General features: G+C 37.4%; 1 protein-coding gene across 4 annotated transcripts; it reads right to left on the reverse strand.

Moving 5' to 3' along the window:
* Window positions 1-416: 416 nt before the first annotated feature.
* LOC145770522 (sodium-coupled monocarboxylate transporter 1-like) lies at window positions 417-19,639 on the reverse strand. Of its 4 annotated transcripts, XM_082582192.1 has the most exons (13): window positions 19,518-19,639; window positions 18,705-18,808; window positions 18,060-18,248; window positions 17,525-17,590; window positions 16,070-16,189; window positions 13,674-13,828; window positions 9,904-10,044; window positions 9,061-9,279; window positions 8,549-8,661; window positions 7,161-7,318; window positions 6,652-6,851; window positions 2,752-2,855; window positions 417-2,345 (listed from the first exon to the last, which is right to left on the reverse strand). In XM_082582192.1, exons 1-13 carry the CDS (start codon window positions 19,573-19,575, stop codon window positions 2,053-2,055), a joined length of 1,920 nt encoding a protein of 639 aa, XP_082438318.1. In that variant the 5' UTR covers window positions 19,576-19,639; the 3' UTR covers window positions 417-2,052. The 4 variants fall into 4 exon arrangements, with proteins under 4 accessions (XP_082438318.1, XP_082438319.1, XP_082438320.1 ...); XM_082582193.1 differs by lacking the exon at window positions 9,061-9,279; XM_082582194.1 differs by lacking the exon at window positions 417-2,345 and having other exon boundaries at window positions 2,754-2,855; window positions 6,608-6,851.
* Window positions 19,640-25,699: the final 6,060 nt, after the last annotated feature.

Here is a 25,699-nt window from a genome sequence, read left to right on the forward strand (position 1 = left end):
GGTAAAGGTGAGTCCCATACTTGAATCCAAGCATCGGGGATGAGAAGATATGGTTCTCATTATACTAAGCTTTCAGCACTAACGAGAGTAGGGTGGCCAGTTCCTTTCTCTCGGCCGCATTTACTTCAGCAACTAGGCCCACCCAATTTGTTACACCCTGGGTAGAACTGAGCGGTGTTTTTCAACAACCAGCTTAAGCCGAGAGTCGAACCAGGATTGCATGATTGGAAAGCGAGCGTTTTATCCGCTGCGCCATCCCACCACTATACCCATCCCAATACAACAGGGTTGAGCATTATAACAATATATTTTATATATTTACAAATAGTTGGTCACAAGAGTAGGTGCTCACTGCCTTCCTACAATCCCTCCTCTGTCTGCCTCAACCATACTTGCAATTGTTTCTTGTTGTTTTTTGATTTATTGAGTTAGCGAGTTGGGATAAAAACCTGATTTTGTATAAACTTATAATGGCTTTAACAACGATAACTTAAATCCGTGGTAGCCTACACATTGGCATTTCTCTAGCTTGCTCTTTCGATAATAATAGTAATAATAATGTTATGGTTTTATTTATTATCGCTCTACAACAGCTAAGGTCTTTTAGCGACAGGGCTCATTTTTAATTTATATCAGGTTTACGATGTTATCACATTATCACCCGACTCATTCTCACTGCGCTATACATGATAGAACACAATCGGTACCGTTTTTGAAGTCCTCGGTTTGACCCGACCTGGAATCGATCTCAGATCTACCAGCACCACAGCCGAAGGCGAAACCACTCGGCCACTGAGCTGGTTTTATTTCGATAATGAAATGAAACTCAACACAATGGCAAAATTGTGACCAGAAACAACGGCTCCCGGCACGCAGCAAAAATCGACAATCAGTTGTGAAATCTCTTTGCAGCCAGGCAAGCCACATCACGCAGAACACAAAAAACAACGCAAATTCAATGTCAACAAATTTCATCACAATTTCAATTCTGAACAAGAGGGCAATTGACCCGCCGGAACAATAGTCAAACGTTATCGGCTTAACTTAAGCCCTCATCAGGAATCTGAAAATATTTATAAAAATTTCAGACTTCTGATGAGAGCTCTGAAATTCTCAGCAAATCTGAAATTCGCTCCCGAAACTACAGTATAATTGCTATTTGTCAAGAAAAGGTTATGTAGCCTATATACCGTTTATAGATGTTGAATCGACGTAAAAAAAGACAAAGTAATTGGTTGAGTGGTTTTGTGTTTGCTTCAACGGATCTTATTTTTGACGGTCTCGACATCACAACTATGTAACCATTCTAACAACGGCAGTTTTTGATTTGTGTAAACTATGTAGATTGTAATGGATTCATCAAATTACATTCAAACTCAGATCTAGATTCTTCTTTTACTTATTTTTTTTTATTTACCCAGGCCTGGTTTAAATTTTAAAATTATGATCGGCTTACAGAGTGGTGCGTTTTATCAATGACGCATTTGTTTACAGCACGGCTTATAAATACACATTTTGGTTCTCAGAGACAAGTCACTTGAAATATAAATCTGTTGAGATCTTTACGATTTTTTAACAGTTTTGGTTTTAGATTGTGACAAACGAATTATTCATGAGCTTCGATGGCCTGATGGGTTCTTGAAATATTTTGTATTAAGTTTTGTAATTTCAAAACTATTCAAGTATTTCACGCGGCAAAATGTGATTAAAAGCGTAAGAACGGTCTTCCATTGACACGTGGGCTACACAATAAAATCTGCCTTTTCCCTCCAAAACTTCTACACGTAGGATCATGCTTGTGTTTTTATCATGAAACAAACGTTACAACATTTCAACATGTTGAGTGATGGCTGTCTACTGCCAATGTCATCTGATTCAATTTTTGCTCTTGGATCAAATTTTCAACGAAGAGGAGAAATGGAAATTTAAAGCAAATTAAAGAAAGCTAAGTCGCAAGAAATGCAATAATCATTGTCTTAAGTTTTGCATTAGCGAGTTAAGCAATTAATGACGTCGCTAAGCTCTAGACTGGGTTAAACACAAAGTATATTTTTAGATTAAAGTTTCGTTTAATTCCGAATCCAACTTCCTTTTTTCCTTTTCATAGCTTTCCTCCTCATCTGTTTGATGACTTGATGCACGAGGAAGAGAGGGTGTTGTCATGAACATCTTTTCGTCTCTGCTGCTCTCGGAATATTTCTCCTCCGAATCTTTGTGGTGCCTAATATCTTTTTTATATTCTGGGACTCCGAATCTGAAAAAGGTTCTCACACACTCCGGAAGATGCTTGTTATCCACCAGAGGGATGAATAGAGCAGGGTCCATCATCTTAGGATCATTCTTTCCTGTTAAACAATACAGTTGTTAGAAGGATACTAATATTAAGTATATGCGACTTTTAATAAAAAATTCAATGTGTATTTTTATGTGACTAATTGATTGTATTATATATATTATATATTCTATTATATACATACACCATACAGTATTACATTTTATTACTATTGTTATCTTATATATTATATCATGTATTGTATCTCCAATGTAGCCTGGAAAGATTTGCTCATACGCCGATAATGTATTGTATATGATTCCATCAGTACACATACAGTATATGTATTCAAAAATAATACATTCAAATTCGATGATTAGACTTACATTATTATGATTACGATTATTCAAATTCTAAATTCGATATGATATTGAGAAATATCATTCATGTCAGTCACGCCACAACGTAAACAAAGATACCTGTTACAAACGAAACCAGCAGAGTTACTACGATAGCAAGAATTAACCCAACCACTCCGTAGTGCATGAAGGATATTGAATACAAGGAATCGCCCAAAATAGACCTGAAACGTTTGACTGAGATTATTTGATTTCGATTCAAAATAATAGGAAATCAGAAAAACCAACAATATCATAACCTGCAACTGCTAAAAATTTCCACATCTGAGAAGCAAGACCAGTTTGGCCCAGTTTGGCGGGAAAAACTCGTAGATCTGGCAACTCTTAAAAATTATTGGGCGTTGTCGGCATTTTGAAAAATTGACAGACATTTTATAGGTTTTTCAAATTATAATCTTAACCCTAACCCCCAATCGTAACACAAATTGTTATCCGAAAAACTGGTTCGATTGGAACTGGCAGGGTACCTCTAAATACCCATTGTCAGGCATTGTCGGGCATTGTCAGGCATTGTCGGGCATTGTCAGGCATTGTCGGGCATTGTCAAGCATTGTCGGGCATTGTCAGGCATTGTCAGGCATTGTCGGGCATTCTCAGGCATTGTCGGCTGTTTGGGGGGTTTTGGAGCATTTTTAGGGGTTGTAGAGCATTTTCAGGGGTTGTCAGGCATTGTAGAGTAGCTAGTTTCAGGCATTGTTGATAGTTTCCAGGCATTGTCTAGGATTTCCAGGCATTGTCGATCATTATCAGTGGTTGACAGGCTTGTGAGGCATTATAGAACATTTTCAGGCATTGTCGAACATTTTCAGGGGTTGTCGAGCATTTTCAGGGGTTGTCAGGCATTGTAGAGTAGCTACTTTCAGGCAATGTTGGATATTTCCATGCATTGTCTAGGATTTCCAGGCATTGTTGATCATTATTAGTGGTTGATAGGTTTGTCAGGCATTGTAGAACATTTTCAGGGGTTGTCGAGCATTTTCAGGGGTAGTCAGGCATTCTAGATCAAGCTACTTTCAGGCATTGTTGGGCATTTCCTAGCATTGTCTAGGATCTCCAGGCGTTGTCGATCATTGTTGGTTTTTGACACGTTTGTCATACATTGTCGAACATTTTCATGCATTTTCATTCCCAGCTCTGCATGCGCAGCAGAATGATCCCTTTCTATTTTGTGTAGGTTGTAAACATATTTACAGTATACACACACACAGCAGCGTTTAAACGACCTGGCTATCATAAGTACTTATTGAAATCATGTGGAAGCCCTCGATCTCATCGAAACCATAGATGAGTTTGTTTCCAGAAGTCAAACCCGTTGCAACAAGTTTGAAACGAGTTTGTGACCTCATTTCACAGATAGAACGCAAAAACAATGCCTGAAAATGTTGTATAATGACTAAAAAACCTGTCAACCACTGATAATGATCGACAATGCCTGGAAATCCTATAGCCAATGCCATTAAATTATACACAATGCCTGAAAGTAGCTACTCTACAATGCCTGACAACCCCTGAAAATGCTCGACAACCCCTGAAAATGTTCGACAATGCCTGAAAATGTTCTACAATGACTAAAAAATCTGTCAACCACTGATAATGTTCGACAATGCCTGGAAATTCCCAACAATCCTTGACAACCCCTGAAAATGCTCGACAACCCCTGAAAATGTTCAATGCCTGAAAGTGTTCTATAATGCCTAACAAACCCGTCAAACACTGATAATGACCAACAATGCCTGAAACTAGCTACTCTACAATGCCTGACAACCCCTGAAAATGCTCAACAACCCCTGAAAATATTCGACACTGCCTAAAAATGTTCTATAATGACTAAAAAATCTGTCAACCACTGATAATGATCAACAATGCCTGGAAATCCTAGACAATACCGTTAGATTATAGACAATGCCTGAAAGTACAGCTACTCTACAATGCCTGACAACCTCTGAAAATGCTCGACAACCCCTGAAAATATTCGACAATGTCTGAAAATGTTCTATAATGACTAACAAACCTGTCAACCACTGATAATGATTGACAATGCCTAGAAATCCTAGACAATGCCTGAAAGTAGCTGCTCTACAATACCTGACAACCCCTGAAAATGCTCGACAACCCCTAAAAATGTTTGACAATGCCTGAAAATGTTCAATAATGCCTAACAAACCTTTCAACCACTGATAATGATCGACAATGCCTAGAAATCCTAAACAATGCCTGAAAGTAGTTGCTCTACAATACCTGACAACCCCTGAAAATGCTCGACAACCACTGAAAATGTTTGACAATGCCTGAAAATGTTCAATAATGCCTAACAAACCTGTCAACCACTGATAATGATCGACAATGCCTGGAAATCCTAGACAATGCCTGAAAGTAGCTGCTCTACAATGCCTGACAACCCCTGAAAATGCTCGACAACCCCTAAAAATGTTCGACAATGCCTGAAAATGTTCAATAATGCCTAACAAACCCGTCAACCACTGATAATGATCGACAATGCCTGAAAGTAGCTACGGTACCGTACTCTACAATGCCTGACAACCCCTGAAAATGCTCGACAACCCCTAGAAATACTCGACATCCCCTAGAAATGCTCCACAACCTCCCCAAAAGCCGACAATGCCCGACAATGCCTGACAATGCCCGACAATGCCTGACAATGGGTATTTAGAGGTACCGAACTGAATCACCTATCCGCACACCGCAATTTATCTGGAACTTTGACACTGCACCGCACCGCACACCGCAAATTACAAAATTTTCAAAAAAATAGTTTAACGCGTTATTTTTTAGAAAGTTATCTGTGGCAAAAAGCACCCATGGCATATAACCAGTAACCTACCAGTATGATACAGTTGTGGACTAAATGACTAGGCTAACCAGATCATGTTCTCTTATCAGCAATGCATCTAAGTTCTAAGACATCATGCTTTTTCAAATAGAATGCTCCTGGATCCAGTATCAGGACTTTTGAACACTTTTTGTAAGCAATAATGCAATTTTAATGTCAGTGGCTGTATGAACTGCACACTACACAGATAGACAGGACGTCAAGAGTAAAACTGATAGCCTGAACTCACTGGGCTAACTGTTATAGTAACTAATGTGGTAGTTGCGCTAGGCCTATAGCCTGGTAACTGAGCTGATTAGCCAGGCTATTAACCAAAAACACTCGTACAGCTTTCCTAAATCTTTGCGACTTCATATCGCTCACTCGAAAGTTGAGAGTGTCATAGGTAATGAAAATAGTAAACAAAGCAGTTGTGATGTTACAGATACTACGCATTATACATGATAATTAGAGCTTTTTTGAAAAGGCGAGTAATCCACACACAAACAATTTTAGGTAACTTAGCTAGTAGGGGGGAATTTATATTTAAATGTAGACCAAAAGGGTCCATAGGATAAAAAGGTTGGAAACCACTGGGTTAGACCAATGGTATTCCAATAAATCTGATTTCGTCCCATGTAGGCTTACGCGCGGTTGATGAAGCTTTAGGCTACATTGCAGTATTCAGAGATTCCCAAACTTTTTTGTTGTGTAACCCCATTTCAGAAAAATACTTTTCTATGGGACCTCTTTCCAGTGTAAACTACCCTATGCAACCCACTTTTAATCTGTTTCGCGACACTAAAATTACAATTGACGACCCCATTAGGGATCGCAACCCCATTTGAGATCGCAATCCATAGTTTGAGAAGCACTGTATTAAATGAAAATAAAGACACGAAAGCGGATCTGCGTGTCATCAAGTGATTTTAAAGACACAGAAGCTGCTCTTGAGCGGTGTCAAACCAGTTACCAGAGCGTCGTAAGCCTACAAGAGTTTCCCCACTCGACTGTGCAGTTCTTCAAGCAAACAAAATTTGATAGATAAATCATTCTATTAACTTACTAAGAACTTATTATACCTACCGCAATATGTCTTTCAAATATTTCTACAAAAACTCTTAACAGACCTTTCCGCCTCTCCCAAACTGGTCTCTAGGTGTGTGATTTCAGTTGTTGTCCATGAGGAGTTGTAGGTGGTTAGGTTAACTGGACAGAGATGGTCTGACAATGGAAGAGTATGTGTGTTCTTTACTGATGTGTTGAATATTCCTCCCAATGTGATCCAGATCGAAACGGTTAAACTTACCACAAAACCAACAAGTCCTCCCTGAAAGTATATTTGGTCACACAAAACACAAGTACAATAATGATGATTACGTAAAACAATTTGAGATGAAAGATTAATTTAATTAAATACAAAACTTGGTCTAGTGATTATTATTAAGTAGGCCTAATAATTACTAAGATAAATGTTATCCCATAATTGTACATATTGTAACACATTAAACAAAGGTGTGATTTAACTGTTGTATGTTTATTTTTAAATAGCCTAGTTTGAAAAAACACCTTATCCGAAACACTTGCTTGGCTCTTCGTTATCATTATCGATGTAATGGTTGAAGTTTTTTAAACTTACTTTAGCATTTGCCAACGGGAAATGGATCCCACATGCAAATATACCAAGGATAGGTCCACCAAATGTTCCAAAAAACCCGATGACAATTTGAAGAGCAGTTTGTCCAAACAATTGATTCAAAAACGCCATTCCTGTGACCATGACTCCCAAAAATACACCTTAAAAAAATTTGCTTTTCAACAATGTTTTGAAATGGTTTCTGCAAAACTGAAACACAAAACTAAGCTCTTTCCCTTCAAGGTTCGACTGTTTGAGGCAAAGATTCCATTCTTTTACCACTTCAGGTTGATGATGTCCCCAGATTGCACGGAGAGGCTACTGAATATCACCCAGTCTCTGATTTCGTCGTCTACTACATATGGTGGACGAAGGCAGTGGGGTAGATATAGGAAAAAGGGGAAAGGAGGAAGTCGTTTCTAGGGTAGAATATTAGGGAATGCCATGTTGATTGTTCTTAAATGTGAAGGGTCCAGAACATCATCACATTGTTATGAAAGAAATTTCTCAGGCTATTAATACCGTGCCATACAAAGTTTAGTAAAACACAGTAGCCAACAAGTAAAAATAAAAATTTGATACCAGTAATCGCCATGCGGCTCCCTTTAGGTATAAATCAGGATGTCCGGATTAAAACAGTGCATAGTGGGATGGCTATTCTTAACGTACGTCGTTTGAGTCTATTAACTTGATCGATTCACTATGGAACCAATGGCACAAGTGATCATTTTTTAATCATAAAAGAACATATTTGGTGCTGCAACATTAGCCTATTGTCATTGACCTGTAATTCCTTCAGATGTTATTAAAATAAATTTGCAAATTAGGCTCTGTGGAGCCACCTTGTGATTTTTCTGGTCGACTTGGAAAAATCAGTATTTTTTCAAACAATGATTGTTTTGTGACCTTTGCTGGACATGTAATGTTATGTTGTGACAACATTTTGCCAACTTGTGACATCATAATTTCATTAGCGACTCTACCTATAAAAATGTCTTTGTCAAAACTCAAGAAAGGCAACGCCATTTCGTTCATACACTTGCCAAGATGCTGTCAAGACCGCGTCAAATACTACCTTTAACATTTAACAAATACATTTCGTTCTCCTATGTACAGTAGGGTAAACGAATATCTTCACACCACTAAACAATGTAGATTATACCAATTTTCAACATTGAAGTGAGGTTACTGCTTTATGTCACGTACTTACATTTTTGCCACTTACTGAACCATTTTTGCCACTTAATAGAACATTGGTTCTCTCATTTTATAAGGCCTTACCGTGGCTTGCGACTGGAGAAAAGAATAAACGTAGTTATCTCATACTACTGTGTATAAATTGTTGATAAACTTATTTAAATTGTTCAATTAATTATATTCTTCAAACTTACATATCAATTTGCTCAACGGGAGTCGGTAATTTTGCTTTAGCGTTGGTCTTGCGGCAATAATGAAATCTTCAAGGATTAAGGCACCGACTGAATTAATCCCAGAAGACACAGTGCTGACAAAATATACAAGAGACAGTAATATAAGATTATTTCACGTAGTGTTAAACAAAGCCTGACAAAACAGTGATTGACTAAATCATGTGATAATAATAATACAAATAATGCTTGTTCTTATATAGCGCTGTATCCATCGCAGTTGCTCCTCGGCGCTTTACAAAGCAGACAGTGTTAATGCAGCCGTATAGAGGCGCAACTGAGTAGCCTACATTTTTACCCGAATCATTCCATTGTTCAGCGCCAAGCAAGAATTAGGTTCAGTACAACGTTTTAATAGTCTTTGATATGACCCGACAGGGCATCGAACCCATGCCTACCGATTTAGAGGCAGACGCACTAACCATTAAGCCACCGAGCCGGTGTAGCTTCAGTTATTTTAAAGATTAGTATTTCACCTCAGCATTCCACTATATGCCGCCGATACAAACAGACCAGGAATTCCAGGAGTATCTCTAAAGACATCCATCACCAAATAAACGACAGCTTGATCAACTTTTGAGATTTTTCCACTTTTTAAAGGGTCGCATCCCTCAAAGTAGGCGTACATGACGCAGCCGGTCAATGATGCGCAAGATATTAGAAAGAACATGGGTAAAGCTGATATCAGTGCCGCTCTGTTAAAAATAATCATCAATGTTTAAATCTTATATATGTTTATGAGTAGCACAAATGCGGTGATCTTTTAAAAATATACAACTTTTCTGCTCTACTACAGTAGGCTATGCACCAATGGGGAACGGCTACTTCTTCTTCTGCTTGTGAATGTGGTGTGATGGAATAGACCACAGACCACATCATCAACCATGTTCAAGCCACCTATTGGAGTGGAAAGTCTGCGTGTCTTGGATGATGCAACCAAAGATTGATTGCTCTCTTGTAGCCTTCTAACATCGTGAAATTGAAGTGGTATGCGATTATAGTACAATACACTGAATACAGTACGGTACATTTTCCTTTTCAAAAATTTGCTCAATTATAGTTCAATTAAACTATACGAGCCGACACTGCTGCATTAGATTTGTTACCCTAAAAACCTTTGAAATTCACTTAGGCTACATTTAGTGTAAAAAGCACTTTGTGATCGTTCAATTTCAATTGTTACGGCGCTTAGTTTAAGACTGGGTTCTAATTGGAGTCACTGCTTTAAAATACGAAGCATTTAGGTAGCCATGGAAGCATCAAGAATGAACGCTTTTGAACAATGCTTTGAAAAGTAAATCTTTGTAACTGTGACTCACTGTCTTGCAGTTTTAACATTCCGACAAGATTGGTATCGTTGAGTAACTGCTTGATTGGAACACGTGATGGAAGTCCATGCAATACCGTTTCCAATCATGATAGTCCAAAATGTATGTGTTGTGGTGGGGTTAGGATCAAAACTTTAAAAGTAAAATAACATTTGTAACAATTAGAAAAAGAAACGTGACAATTAAACGTAAGAAAGCGTAACAAACGTAAGAAACGTAGGCTAAGTTAACCAACAAAGAACAATCAATCATATAGTTGAAGTTGTGATATTACCCTGCACTACGAGGCTCGACCGCAAAGTAATCTCTATTGAAATGAAGCAAAATTAAGATGATAACTAACGTTTTTTGTCAACAACCTCTGAAGCACGATTCCAAAAGACCAAAAAATAACAGAAGAGAATTAAAGATTTTCAGTTTTTGCGATTCAATTGCTACAACAGCTACGGTTTGAAATTCTTCATGCATGATGTCAATGCGGTTTCAATTAAGATTGCAGCAATCTCTAGCTGTTTATCTGAATTTTACAAGTTCTGGACTAACAAAGTAAGTCCATATATACTTCACAGAAGCGTTGTCACAAAACAAGTTTACGATTTGAACAGAACTCTTACCTGCACCGGCTACAAACTTTCTGATAAGACTTCAGGCAAAAGATAGATTTTCACGTGTTTTTACATTCCAAAATTACAATTCAAAATCAACAAATCTTGAACAACAACTTCGGAATTTAAAAAGTGTTTAACTGAACGTAATGTAACTTTTCAACGTACAAACATTCGACTTAGGTATATTTGGAGATAAGAACATTTAATTTCGTACGGGCACATTTTTTTCCACACAAAATTTTCGTAAATGCACCTTTGGCAGATTTGTTTGTGTTACAAACAGTCCTTATTTTTCCTTCATAATAATCTTCATATCGTCTAAATGGCAACACGGATATAAAAAGTCCACAGTAGATTTTCGCAATCAACAATGGCCTTTGTCCCGAAGACAATATTGCACAATAGGGTGGCTCGTTTTTGAACTTTTTTTTTAAATTCTCTCGGGGTAGTAGGGAAATGGTGCCAATGAGTGAGAAAACAAGCATGACAAAATTTGAGATTCGTAACAAATTGTCTTCAGCCTCCTCATGGGGCCCAAAAATCGAAAAATGGGGTCAAAAACGCAATTTTTTTCAAAAATATTTTTAGTTTGGGTAGATACAATATTGTTTAGATATATCTAAATAACCTAAAAAAAAAAATTAAAGTCGTTTGAACTATTCCTTCAGCTTCCTCATAGCTTCTGAAAATTTTCATTTTGCTGAAAATTTTGCATTTTTATTTGTGGTTACATAACTACAAACTTCGTCAGTGACGTAAATTCATTATAAAAGACGTCACTTTTTCCTACCAAATTAACCCAATTTCATTAAAAAATGATGCAACAGCTCAGGGCAGGTCCATAAAAAGAAATACAATGACGTTTTATAGCTGGCAAAATGTCTAACGCAATTATGTATCATGTAACCACCCACAAAAATGCAAAATTTTCAGCAAAATGGAAATTTTCAGAAGCTGTGAGGAAGCTGAAGGAACAGTTGAAATGACTCCCATTTTTTTTTCTAAGGCTAACTAGATATAATGTATCTAAACAATATTGTATCTACCCAAACTAAAAATATTTTTGAAAAAAAATGTCGTTTTTGACCCCATTTTTCGATTTTTGGGCCCCATGAGGAGGCTGAAGACAATTTTTTACGAATCTCAAATTTTGTCATGAGCGTTTTTTCACTCATTGACACCATTTCCCCACTACCCCGAGAGAATTAAAAAAAAAAGTTTAAAAACGAGCCACCCTATTGCACAATCGTTTTTAACAGGAGCCCGAATGGCGGTGTCCAACCGGGCTCTGCACTTGTCGCCTTAATCCCACGTCCTCTCTGCACAGGAGATTGCCATCGATCACCCAGTTTAGGCGGGGAGTTTAACCGTTGGTTTAACTGGGGCGGTACGTCTGCCAAAGAATAACGCAGGTGTCCCAAGGCGGGCTCGGGGAGGACGGAAACCTCCCGCGGAGCGAAAGGGCAAAAGCCCGCTCGATCGAGATTTTCAGTACGAATAGCGACCGCGAAAGCGCGGCCTATCGATCCTTTCGTCTGTTCGAGAGCGTCGAACGAGAGGTGTCAGAAAAGTTACCACAGGGATAACTGGCTTGTGGCGGCCAAGCGTTCATACTGACGTCGCTTTTTGATCCTTCGATGTCGGCTCTTCCTATCATTGCGAAGCAGAATTCGCCAAGCGTTGGATTGTTCACCCACCAATAGGGAACGTGAGCTAGGTTAGACCGTCGTGAGACAGGTTAGCTTTACCCTACTGATGAATCGCGACCGTGGGTCAACTGCTCAGTACGAGAGGAACCGCAAATTCGGACATTTGGTACATGCGCTTGGCCGATCGGCCAGCGGCGCAAAGCTACAGTACGCCGGCTTAACGTCTCTAAGTTGGAATCCCTCCTGACGATTTGTCGCACCCGGTCCGGCGAAGTTCGGCTACAATGCAATGACTTGAGACACTGTTGTGATGTAACCTACTCTATTTTTATGTGTTCAATATAAGAAAGAACTTAAACAATAAATTATATTAATGCTACAAAATTACTCAATGCCAAGCAAAAATGCTAAGCAGAGCATATTAGGCTACATCAAATGTACTCATTATTTTCTAAAGTCTCTGCAGCCTGTTTCACCCCATAAGGAGAATTATGAGAAGGTCCTTATTCTATTTGAAGGTATTCTACTTGAATAATAACTATACTTGATGCAAAAAAGGACTTAGCGTAGCCTATGTTGAGTATGTGATATATAGCCTACTGTAGACGAATGTCTGGTGGATGTCTATTTAGAGGCCTATGTAGCTCTGTAGGCTACACCAATCCAACAGTTCAGTTCGAACTTACAAACAAGTCAAGATACGAACGACTTTTCGGAATGCAACTAGTTCGTAAGCTGAAGAGTTAATGTAAACTAATTCTCAAAGGGCCATGATAGATACAAGCAAATTGTTATTTCACAATAACTTGATACTGCATATGTTGCAAGGGCGTATAAAATTACCAAAAGTATTTCCCAAAGCAAAGTGTATCCATACTTACACAGCCACTTTATCTGGTCCAGATCGGGTACACTAGAGCGCTATGCATCTGTGTACGCCTTCCGACGTACACCTGACCCACGCTGCAGCCGACGGCAATGACTGTTTCCGGTTGTCTACTCTACTTATGACGTAAATTTGGTACTACCCATCACTCGAAATCGATCACTGGGTAGAGGCAATTATCGTAAAGTTTCTTGCCCAGAGAAACAACAGCAAGTGCGGGTGGCTGGAGTCGAACATGCAGGTTCTCGACTGCGAGCCAACGCGCTAACCACTCGGCCACTGCTGCCTTTTTTATTTAATTTTTTTTTTCATATTTTTTTTTTAAATATACATAGCATATAGGATGGGGTAACAAAAATATCTTAGAGTAGTCTATACAAAATACCAATAATGTAGTATTTACTGAATGATAGTTGTTTTGAAAATTCATTTCTCTAAATGAACTACAGTATATTCTAACAATCGCACCAGTAACTTGGATAGGCTTATGTGCACCTGTTTTGTTTTCAGTTCATTATGGCCGTCACTAAAATCTTTCAACCTTTTTGTGGCAAAAAATTGGGTTTAAAAAACTTTATTCTTTAAAGTTTTCATCCCAATTGTGTTTGGAAAACTTACGTCCAAAATGTGTCTCTTCCTCCGCGTTCCAAGGCTTCCCAAACGTTTCCAAGTCCTCCAACAATGACGGTAGTCCTAATAAAAACAGCGAAAATCCCAGCAACCATTATTACAGATTGGAACGCGTCATTCCAAACCACAGCTTTCATTCCTCCCTGAAATAAATAATTTTAACCTTCAATAAGGACTCATAAAAGTACGGGATGACCAACTAGGTTACGGTATCTGATAAGCCAACATGTGTTAACGAAATGTGTTGCCAAATATTTTCTAACTTTATTGACAAATTGTTATTTTGCAGCACTGGTAACTCGAAACAAGCTTGGTCGTGAAAAAATATTTTAAAATTAATCTAAAGCGATTTTGCTGTCCATTCATTGAACTATGACAATGAATACAAATTAAAATCTATTTTAGACGAAGAAGTTATAACTTGAAAAGAAATTAAAGGTTTCCGCACTTGAACCATGAAACTATCAATATATTTTGGAGATTTACTTGACTTTACTATATGATCTGTTCAATGCAGTTACCTTTGAATTCTCGTGTATATTGTTGAGTGCTGAGCTAGTCAAAAGATTTGTGAAGTTTTTGCGTTTTTCCATTGATAAATTTAATCTTTAAATACTGTGTTTGTTCAGATGTAGGTAAAATACTGTATAATTGTTATTCTTGAAGAGGACATCAAAATTGTTATTCTTGAAGAGGACATCAAAATTGTTATTCTTGAAGAGGACAGTTCAGTTTGTGTTTTATTTCTAACCATCACAACGAAAAAACAGTATATGCCAAACATAGCAGAGGTCGACGTTATAACGTGCATGATACCAAAGCACAACAATCAGTTTAAAATATGGCACGGTCGCAACACCTTAGAGTTTATTTTAAAATTTAACAGAAAATAAGAGGAAAAAAAGGGCTAGTAATTTTTTTTTTTTAACAGTTTAGATAAGTAAAAAAATTATGTTAAATCTGATTAGCCTACGTTACTTCATTTCGTATGCTCTAAAAGTGCATTAAAATCTCATTGCACAATGGCATAATTAAAAATTTCTGTAAATTAATTTTTTGCAACTGCAAATTTCTGCTGGTATTGAATAGCAAGCTTTGTGCAATCTCTACTTCAAATTTTTTTTTTTTTTTTTCAAATATCTGGCAACGCTTTTGCGTAACGTGCCAGGCAATTTATCATCTGTGCTTCTATAAATCCCCGACATCCATTTAGTAAAGTGAAGTGTAGGCTACACTGATGAGAGAAGAAAATTGCAAATTCCCAACAAAAATTTGCAATCGGGGACAGATTTCGAATTGAAGTTATTTCAAGCATTTGAATGCTGTGCACTTGTGCACTGTGCAGTGCCTAGCATACACTGTCTCTACTGTTCAAAAATTTTCCTTTGAAGAGCTTTTCCTTGTATGACAAATACTTCTTTTATAATTTCTTATATCTGCTGTTTCAATGCAGTTGTCTCTTACGTAGCCGAGTGAAAGATAAAACTCTTGCACGATGGTTTGAAGGATGTTACTTTGAAACAACTCAAAAACTGTGACTGGATGCCTGCGTCCCACTCCAACGGACTGCCTTCCCATCCTTGCAGGCATCCAACCTGCTGAGCTTCGCCGTAAAGGAGCCATGATTTCCCTTGCTCGTCGCGCACTGGACCCCGACCACCTCCTCCACAGTGCACTCCAGCGCCTACCTGGAGGACAGCAGCGACTGAAATCAAGACGCCCATTTGTGCCCGCCGCACAACAGCTTCTGAACAACGTTGAAGATCTTGGAATAAGTGCGGCACACTGGACGAACTACACATGGAACATGGAGTGGCAAAACAACACCTCCCGACTCCATGATTTCCTACCCGACGTCGATCCCCACCCTCCGGGAATGTCCCTCGCAAGACTTGCGTGGGTCCGGCTTAACCGCCTACGAACCGGCGTCGGTCGCTTTCGTTCAGACATGTGCAGATGGGGCCTGGCTCCCTCACCGGGATGCGAGTGTGGCGCCACAGACCAGACAGTAGATCATGTCGTCCATGACTGCCCAATCCATCAACCACCACATGGAACGCTTGGACTGAAGACCCTGGATGACGAGACTGTAGAGTGGCTGATGACATCATGCCCAAACATATAGTCCCGAAGAACAGCTCATACGACGAAGAAGAACTCAAAAACATTCAGTTTTGTCCCTGACAAAAATATTTTATTTACTCAAATCTTCTCCTCTCCTCTACGAAGCATCAGCTTGAGTGTGGGAAAACAATGCAATTTTATCGTTGCATTGTTTGTGAAACAAAAGTTGTGTCAACTTGTTTATCCACATTGGCCATTTCATTCTTTAAAAACAATGTAAAAAACAATGTAAAAACAATACACAGCTATAGTGTTCATACCATGGCGGTATACGCGGTGCAGATTCCCGCGGTCAACACAATGGTGAAATTCATTCCAAGCGGAGTTGCTGCGCTCATTGCCAGACTAGTCAGGTATACGTTCATCCCCATGTATAAAAACTGCAAAAAGTTAAATGAAAATTATATTTTTTGCAGAAAATATAATTTAAGTTAACTCTCGCCTAAAAACGTTTTGCACGCCATCACGAATTGGATATATTTTCTATTGCCACGAAAAACACCGAAGCAAATAGTTTCATCTATGGAGTAGGCATTGTATAAATAATATTCTTTTAAAAACTTAAAGGATCTTTATTGTAGTGTTATCATAGATATTTTTTGATAAATTACAACGTTCTTTGGATGTTATAGCAACATAACTTGGCTTCGAACCCGCAACGGTAACTTTTCACACCATCTACACTTATACATGTGTACGGGTATAACGGTTTTTGAGACCATTCCAAAGGAATAAAGATCCAAATAGCATCATACTCTTTGCTGAACTAAAACGATTGCAGCTATCGCCATTAAGTAATTCCAAATGCTGGAAATGTAGCAGGCATTTCTATGCTATATGAGTTAGCAATATACCAATATTACAAAAGCTAAAACTCACGAAAATGCATATTATGACAAAAAGCTCTCCAACCGCACTTTTACAGTAAGTTTTAATTAATTATCATCACTCTTAAGGGAACACTCCTGATAGAATATCAATTTCAGCACTGCCCTTATTAATAAATTGGTCAAAAAATATGTTTAACTTGCAGAAAACCATACATATATCTTTGAAAAAAATATGAAAATTGCAATCAAAATATGACACTTAAATGGATGAATAACGTTTCTGTGAAAAAAAAGTCAAAGAAATGCAAAAGTTTTTCCATTTCTTATAAATTTTTACTCCCGGTAAAAAGTTTAATAAGTTTTAAAGAAAAACTTATCATTCCTAACTTTTTGGTGGCGTTGTTGGTATTCCTCACCCATATTATGTTGAGAGATTTTCTTTTAGAGGCGTATATTCAAAAAGTACTTGAATTTTGAATTTATGTATCAAAAAACTTGATATATTTACTATTGTTTTTTAATTTTAAGTGAAACTACACATAAATAGCGAAAATCCTCTCATAGATCACATCTCCAGTATATATTGATTATATGCCTGCAAACTTTCGTGCCATTCTGACAACAAATAAATGAGTAGTTGCAAATTGAGTAGTTAAAAACATCAAAAAATGACTTTCGAAGAAAACAGCATATGAAAACCACTCATTAAAACACAAGCAACATTACTCACATTTATCACTGCAAGCTTTGACGTACAAACCCATTGAATAGAGTCAAAATTTTACCATATTCTGAATTCGGAAGAAATTTGCTGCTTTTTAGATCAAAAAATTTTGTTGATAAAAATTATTTCCATCAAGAGTGTGCCCTTAAGACGATTCTTACCATGTTTACAATGACGCTAGCTGATGCTAAGAGTCGCAGAGATTTGTGATATCTCAACTCCAAATACTGAAATAATAACGCAAAGTACATAGAAGAGTAAATCCTTAATGAGCTTTTGCCTTATGCCTAACTCTAAACTCTAAAGTGTAGTCTCGAATATAAACCATTAGATAAGTTACCCAAAAATCATCATCACAAATGATTGTAAATGTTGCTGTCAAAATCTTTCGTTTTTGCTACTGCAAGAAGTCTTTTTTTTTTTGCTTTCAAAATATAAATAATTAATTGACGTTATAATTCTCAAAACAGTTAGAATAAATAAATAGCTGCTCGTTCCTGGAAGAGTCATGATCCTGGTTGAGTGTTTGAGGGTGAGATCTATACTTTTACCTCTATAACGGCTGATGGTTCCCCAGCTGTACACTGGAGATGTTAATGGAGACAAAAAAGTATTTCGACAAGCCTCGAAAACAACCAGTCGTCAGATTGGTGGGACAAACTTCAAAGCAATTAAAACATTTATACAACTTATTACCTCATAGACAGAAGACAATTGGAGTCGATGATACAATGGTATATAGTAGACACAGGCTACCACTATCTGCACAAGTAGCGACATGCTTAACCACGTCGTGACAGAACCGTGCATGTAAGCGTGTGCAGGTGTCGCAAGTATAGTGAGGGAAGACACGAACGACACAGCTATCGAGAGACCAATAGGAACCTATGAAACAAAAGAATGGTTGACATCTTAAATCTTCAGCTTCAATTAAAGCTTCATACCAAAAAAACTGCATCATTTTACATTTCAATTTTTGTGAACTTTTTATATTGCTTTCCAAGTGTTTACTTAGGTTACATTAAATTTGATGATGGTGGCTTGTGAGGAAATTTGCTTGTCAGCTCAGCTGAATACTGAAAAGTTTGGGTGTTCATCAGGACAATTATCGTTTGTCAGCTCAACTCAGAATTTCTCAATAAAAACCCAAAAGTATTTGTACAGTTACATAAGCGTGTTAGACCACATTTAACAAATTGTGATTGGTTGTGTTAGTCATCACAGTTTTACAACACTACTTTTGGTGATTATTTTTAGATTTTCTCTGAAAAGCCGGCTATTAAAAGACGTGCCCCCTACTCAATCAACTGTAGACTATACTTGTTGTGTTCCTGTACATACCGGAGACATTTTCCTTCCAGCAAAGTAATAATTATCGACGGACGTTTTGGATCTATCTTTATAAGCATAAAACAAACCAATTATCAGTGATAGGAGGAGCATGCCTAAATGAAAGAAATAAACAAAAATTCGTCACGTTTTAAAATTGGTGGGCTAAAGAAATATTTCATGGTTGGAAAAAAATGCACTGAAATGTAGGCCATGGTAAATTACTGGTTTGTTAAAAAAATATTCCATGTTGCTACCCGTTGATATTGAATATTTGAACGTCTTATCACTTTCATACATATCAACTTTTTTGATGATTGACAACATGACAGTCACAACTTAATTATGAGCAGTCTATTTTGCGCATAACTTTATCAACTTGGAGTGACCGGGCCTGCGTCAGTGATTCAAAGCTTCTACAAATATGCGAAACTGCCAGGAATAAGCTCTGCAAGAAGCTTTCCCAGTCCGAGGATAAAGATTCAATTAATCAAAGTGAGACATGCAACAAAAATTTAAAATTTCATAAGTAAATAAACACGTTCCTTTCAACTTGTTTGAGGTCACGGCCTTGTGCAGATCATACTCGTATTTTAGATTTATTAATTTAGTATTATAAAGTCTTCGACTCTTCACTTATCGAACTGTTTTGCGAGTTAACTCAAAGGGAGAAGGGGATAACTCAGAAGGGGAGAGTCAGAGGGAGAATGTTTCAAATTTAATGAATTGTTAAGTTTAATAAAAAAGGGGGGGAGAATATTAAACCCCTTTTTGATGAGAAAAGTGATAAAACTTAATTTTTGTATTAATGGTCGTCATACTTACCTGCAAACACAATAAAGTCAATCACCCCGAACGACCGCTTCAAATCAAATGTTTCCATCTTGAAAACTTAACAAATTTATACAATGAATAAAGTTCTGATCAACATATAAAGAGTTGCACCTGAAGGAAGAAACCAAATAAAAATATCTTAACAAGCTAAAACAATTTAATGAAAAACTGCAAAAAAGTTTACTTTTACTAGTTTATTAGGAAAAGCTCTTAGTAGCGTAAAAGGCCTCACTTACTTTTCCTTGCAAAACTGCATTTATTAACGTCTCACATCTGCTCTGAATAGAACACTGCTGCTGTAGGCTATATAAAGTTTTAAAATAAACCTGAATGCATCTTGACTAATGTACAGTAGCCTATCTTGCATGTTGGCTAACCTGAGACACCAGCTAGTATCAAACCCAGTACCATCTTTTTTTCTTCCAAGCCATGCAAGAAAGTGGATGTTTCTTCTATAAAACTACATATATGATAAAATATAATAATAAACGAGTTGAGTTCATTTTGAAGTTTCTTTTTAATTTGCAGCAATAGCTTTTAAAATAGCAAGACCCTTTCTTTGTTAACGGTTGCTACAGCTTCACAGCGCTGCAGCAATTGCAGATTTTTTTTTCTTTCTTGCACAACCAAAGCCCAAAAAGCTTAGCATCTAATTCTTTCACAAAAAACAAAACATTTTTTTAACAAAAAACAAATTTTCAAGGTTATGCACTGACCTTTCCAGTGAGCGGTTTTGTGTGCATTGAAATGAAACAGCAGTTTGCGGTTGACGTACGTTTTGCTAAAAGGTGAAAGGTCACATGGTCTGAAGGGAAACTGTGATTTTGAGTTTGGTAAAAAACATAACACTGGTAAAAAAAAGAACACACATTTTTTTTCGTTTGTGTGTTTAGTTTCAATGAAACAAAGTTAACAGACAAAGTCGGTTCATTTGCAGCGACATATGTAAATCACAAGTCAATATTCGCCAAAGCAAAAAATCTTAAAAATCACTCAGTAGGCCTAACTCAACAAAGATTGATTAGTGTCTGTTATAATAAATTGGTCAATTTTGTGCTTGGGTGTTTTCTGACCAACTTAAAATCTTTGTGCAAGCAATGGTGTTGACAAGGGGGTCCAGGGGGTACATTTGGTTCGGGACTCTGAATGAGTTTAGAGGCCTGTAGCCTTTTCAAGAGACCCGTGACATTGAAGAAACTATATTTTTTGGATGTGATGCGTTTTTCTTAGAAGTGCCTTGATTTCCGGCCCGAGGATTTGGGGCCCGAAGATTCGGGCCCGAGGATTTGGGGCCCAAGGATTTGGGGCCCGAGAATTTAGGGCCCGAAGATTTGGGGCCCGAGGATTTGGGGCCCGAAGATTTGGGGCCCGAGGATTTGGGGCCCGAGGATTTGGGGGTCGAGGTTCTCATTGATATTGAACCCAACTTTTCTTTTCGACGGCCCTGTGCGTAAGTGCAGACAATCAATCACATGTGGGGCAGAGGGGAATCAAAGCATAAAATCTGCTCCCCACTTTACAAGAACTGCATTTCAAGAACTGCTTTCCATTTAGTGGCTATACTACAATTGAATGGAATAATTCACAGACAACAGCACTTTAACAACAATCGGGAACTTCAATCTGTCAATCTCAATAACCGGCCCTACGGTTCAAAACCTCTACAAGTATTTCAGAATTAAGATCTTGAAGAAGCTTTCTCAGTCCGAGGATAGAGATTCCCACAATCAATTAATCATTTGTAGATTCCAACAAAGTCTCAAGACAACCGAAAATCATCTCTACAGTTTATTGGAATGAGACTACTAGACCAGAGAAATCGACAGTACCTCCGAACCCCTGAACATTTCAATAATGTCTTGCCAAATCGTCGTTCTGTGCATCTGCCTCCCAAACCGCACAACACATCATTCATCAATGCCCTATTTACGAACCTTGTAATCAGTAGCGTAGCCAGAAATTTTGAAAGGGGGGGGTTTTGATGACCCAGCGGCGGGGGGTCTGGGGGGCTTCCCCCAGAAAATTTTGAAAAATTACTTTGAATTTGGTGCATTCTGAGAGCATTTTCAACAAAAATGTGGTTACGAATATTCCTGTAAAATGGTGGTGTCTGGTGGCATAGCAAAAGAATAAGATCATGTTTTCTTCGGCATTTTTCGGAAATAAAGCTAAGTCTCTATGTTATCTTGTTGCTAATTCCTGGCTGAGATGTTTGGTATTGGCAAAACTTGCTCTTTTAATGCAATTTTGTTTAAAATTAGGCAATTTTTTTAGACTGAAAGCATCATTCTCAATATCGTGACGTCACACGCGTGCCAAAGGGGGGTTGTAACCCCCAAACCCCCCCCCCTTGGCTACGCCACTGCTTGTAATGGAATTGCCCATCTCACAACCCTTGATAACAAAACGGTACAATGGCTGCAGCGCCTAGATGGAATGACGTAATTGCTGCCACCACATAGGCGAGAAGAAGAAGTTTATACAATTCATTAGGTTAGGGTCGGTGATGTCAGTTTCTATACGTTGTGATTGCACAATGATTGTTCATAAACAATGCAAAGGATGCTTTGTCTCGACTGCTTAAGTTTTAAGCACAGCCTGTTTCTCATTACAATGGAGAATTTCATTTGAAAGGAATAACCGCTTACGAAACACAATTCGCTAGAGGTCGTTGCCTACAATGCGTCGTATCAATAGGCAGTACAGGATTATCCAATTGCACCAGTTTGCTAAGATAACAAGCTTAAAGTGCCTCTGACAGGTAAATAAATTTGCTAAATTTATCTAAGATACCAAAAAGATGACACTAACAAACTTCCCTGACCAACAAATCGTAAAAAATATCAACAGGCTACTAAGTTACACGCTTGCAAACTTTCGCTGACATCGGCGAATCTGGTACTCATTCAATTGCGAAAATAAAAACGGCAACACCGCTGTGACGTCACAGTAAGCGGAAAGGATACATTCTTTCTCTGCGATGACTTGGTAAAGTATGGTACGGCTACTGCAAAACGTGAATGTGTGGGGCTCTGTTAGTCTAAAGCATGTGCAAATTAAGAATTACCGAAATGAAAAAGTGAACTTATTATTACTATCAGGTTTCGATCAAATAGGTTGAGTTTACTTTTATCAAACAGCATCTCAATTCAATTGAAATTGCAGTTTCATAGGGCTACAATTTTCATACTTTTTTATTTGTCCTAATGTGGCTATAGCCATTTACAGTGTAATAGCAGTATCCCACAAACAGTAGCCTACCTTTAATTTATGGTTGAGGCAATGCCTACAAATTGCTGTTTATGTGACATTGTCAGTGACAAAGACCGTGTGCTTTCTTTTCCCACTTTCCCACAAAACAAGGTAGGCTACTGAGAAGAAAATGGTCAAAGTTTTCTTCAAGTGTTCGAAAGTGGGATGGACCATACAAAACTAGTCGTATATGTTCACTTCACTGAAGATGATTTTGTTAATACCACTCAAGTAAAAATGCCTACAGGCATGTATTGGAGTGGATACTACAAGGTGATGCTCTCGGAAGCAACAATCGGATTGTGATGCCGTCATGCATTGTTTGGCGAATCCGAAACAATTTTCAAGTCCAGATGGCCGTTACACAGGATTTCAATGGCCAACTGAAAGCACATTATGAGAGAGAACTTTTATTTATTTTTGAATAGTGATGATGAATTAAATATGAATGATGATTCGTACGATTTCTTCATTTTTCACTTCAAGTATATTTTAGGTTTTGTAGGAACGTATCCAGTACAGTTTTATTAAACTGCAAAAAACAATAAATCTTCGAAAAAAGCAACCGCTTGTACCAACTCCGACCAAACTGTGATCCACCAATTACATCTAAGAAGCGTTTGTTTCATCCGTTGCTAACGAAGTCCACTTAGGATGACGTAATACCACCAAAGTCGTCCCAGAGCAGTGAAATATGGAGTTTCGCCTGTGGTGGCGCTGCGGAGCAGTCGTTTTATTAAATTACGCCCTAACCAGTCGAGCTACGAGATTAAAATTAAAAAGTTCGCTAAGCATAAATCTGCGCTAGGAAATGCTTAAAAAAGTTACTATACTTGGATCCAACTTGTCAGGGGCACTTTAAATTTTAATTTGTAGACAAAGTATATATGATCGCCAAGGGAAATATCAGGCTAAATGTTATATTTTTGCTAAGCAGAAAATAACTGAAGTCGAAATACCACTCGTGCTTTGTCAGCTACAATAAGCTCATATATGACCAATGTGACGTTTTCTTCTGTATGATCCTTAAGTTGAATTTGGAAAAACATCTCTCCCCCTCCCCAGGGTCTAATAAATTGGGTGGGCGTAGTTGCTGAAAGAAATGCATTTGCCAATGGCCACCTTACTCTTGTTATGTCAAAGGCCTAGTTCGATGAGAACCTCATCTTCTGATTCCTCAAAGCTCAGTAACTGAGTATGGGACTTATCTTTGTATTGAGCATAAAGAAGAAGCACGAAGTAATGTATTTGCGAAAATATGCATTTTTTTTCTTTTTATCTTTCGCGAAAATATGCATGTAGCCCTATACCCTCTATAAGTCAATCAACTGGTTGGCACCCTAATAAAAATCTTTGCAAAAAATTATTCCTTTGTTGTACGCAGTTAGCCGACATAACTCATCTACTGACCCAAAGACGCAAATTCTTCCAATGCATTGTAAAAAAGTGAGATGTGATTTCGATCATACTTTCAATACAACTGATCATAAACCCTTCCCACGTGTAGCCATTAGGTCTATCATTTATTATTGTATTTGTTTGAAAACTTAACACAATCAAGACAACAAATAACGATTTGTTCAACATTTTTAAAAATATTTTTAACTTATTTTTATTTAATTATTTAAAATATTTTTTTACTTTTTTTACTTTTAAATTTTTACTTTCATTTTGAACATTCATTCATTAAATTAACGACCTCGAATAGCTTTTGTTGTTACATATTACATTTCACATTGGATCTTACAAGGATTGTTGACAAACGGAGTCAAACTAACGACGAGATATAAGCAAACAACATAAAACCAATAAAAAATAAATAGATGATATTCTTCGAATCGCCAAGTGGTCATAAAACAGGATATTCTAAGAAACGTTCTGTGTTACAGCTTAACATGTGGGGTAAATATTTACCACTAACAATGGTGATAAAGGAAACCTTGGGAATGATTCCAGTTTTATGGCCACCTTAGGTTGGACGACTATGCATATTTCATTTTGTGGAAAGGTTGTTTAACAGAAATACAACCGCACTTCATCGAAATTCTTTTCAAAAACGCTTTTTTTTTAAATACTCACTTATGACTTAACTAATTTTAGTTTCTTTGTAGCTTTTTACCATGCGATATTGCGTTTGGCAAACTCAAATACATTTTAATTATTACTTTTATAATGCTGAATATGTCAGCTGCAGTAAAGTTGTGATTGAGGCAATTTCTTTGTATTGCTAGAAGTATAAGTCATACACTAGCATGAGATGTTTGCAACAGAACCGTAATGAAGTTGAGCATGTGCTAAGTAAATCACAGAAAGGCAATTGGCAATCTTTCGCAATTTATTGAAAATAGTTCATTTCAGAAAGACATCTAGAGGTGATTTAGAAAAGCCCTTGGAAAGATGAATTTATGCGTAGGATTCAATTTTTCTTTTGAAAGCAAAGCAGGCCCACCTTAGATACTAGATATCTTTTAAAGTTATGATTGTTGTGCTATTATTGCTATGATTAATTTGTTTAAATATGGAGGAATGGTTGGCTATTGAATAAACAAAATAAGAAAAATAATGCCTTATTTTGGCTTACCTATTTTTATTTAGGATCGGTGGCTGAAGATTTAGATTCAGGAAAAACAAAGAAGTAATTTTTACTTTCAATAAATCTTTTTAATTATCAGATTTTTTACATTATTTAAAGATTTTTTAACACATAAAATGCATGAATCGTAAGCCACAGATGCTGCTCAATAAAGAAATTGTTATCTGGCCGTTATTGTGTCTAATCCCGTGGATCAATTTCACTGTAAGTACAAAAATAGTCGAAATAAAAAATCTTTCATATTAATGGCATCTGAGAAAAGTCTTGAAACATTTATGCAATCTTAGTTTAGTGGTGATTAGATTGTCCCAGGAACATTTAGTTGTGT

The sequence above is a fragment of the Aplidium turbinatum genome, chromosome 5, assembly GCF_918807975.1.
Source record: "Aplidium turbinatum chromosome 5, kaAplTurb1.1, whole genome shotgun sequence".
In the NCBI taxonomy this organism is placed as follows: Eukaryota; Metazoa; Chordata; class Ascidiacea; order Aplousobranchia; family Polyclinidae; genus Aplidium; species Aplidium turbinatum.

Coding starts and splice junctions, on each gene's coding strand:
- LOC145770522 (XM_082582192.1), bottom strand. CDS start 19,575: ATGGAAACATTTGATTTGAAGCGGTCGTTCGGGGTGATTGACTTTATT. Junction 18,249..18,704: donor CTGGAAGGAAAATGTCTCCG/GTATGTACAGGA, acceptor TTTGTTTCATAG/GTTCCTATTGGTCTCTCGAT. Junction 2,346..2,751: donor GCTGGTTTCGTTTGTAACAG/GTATCTTTGTTT, acceptor ATTGTTTAACAG/GAAAGAATGATCCTAAGATG.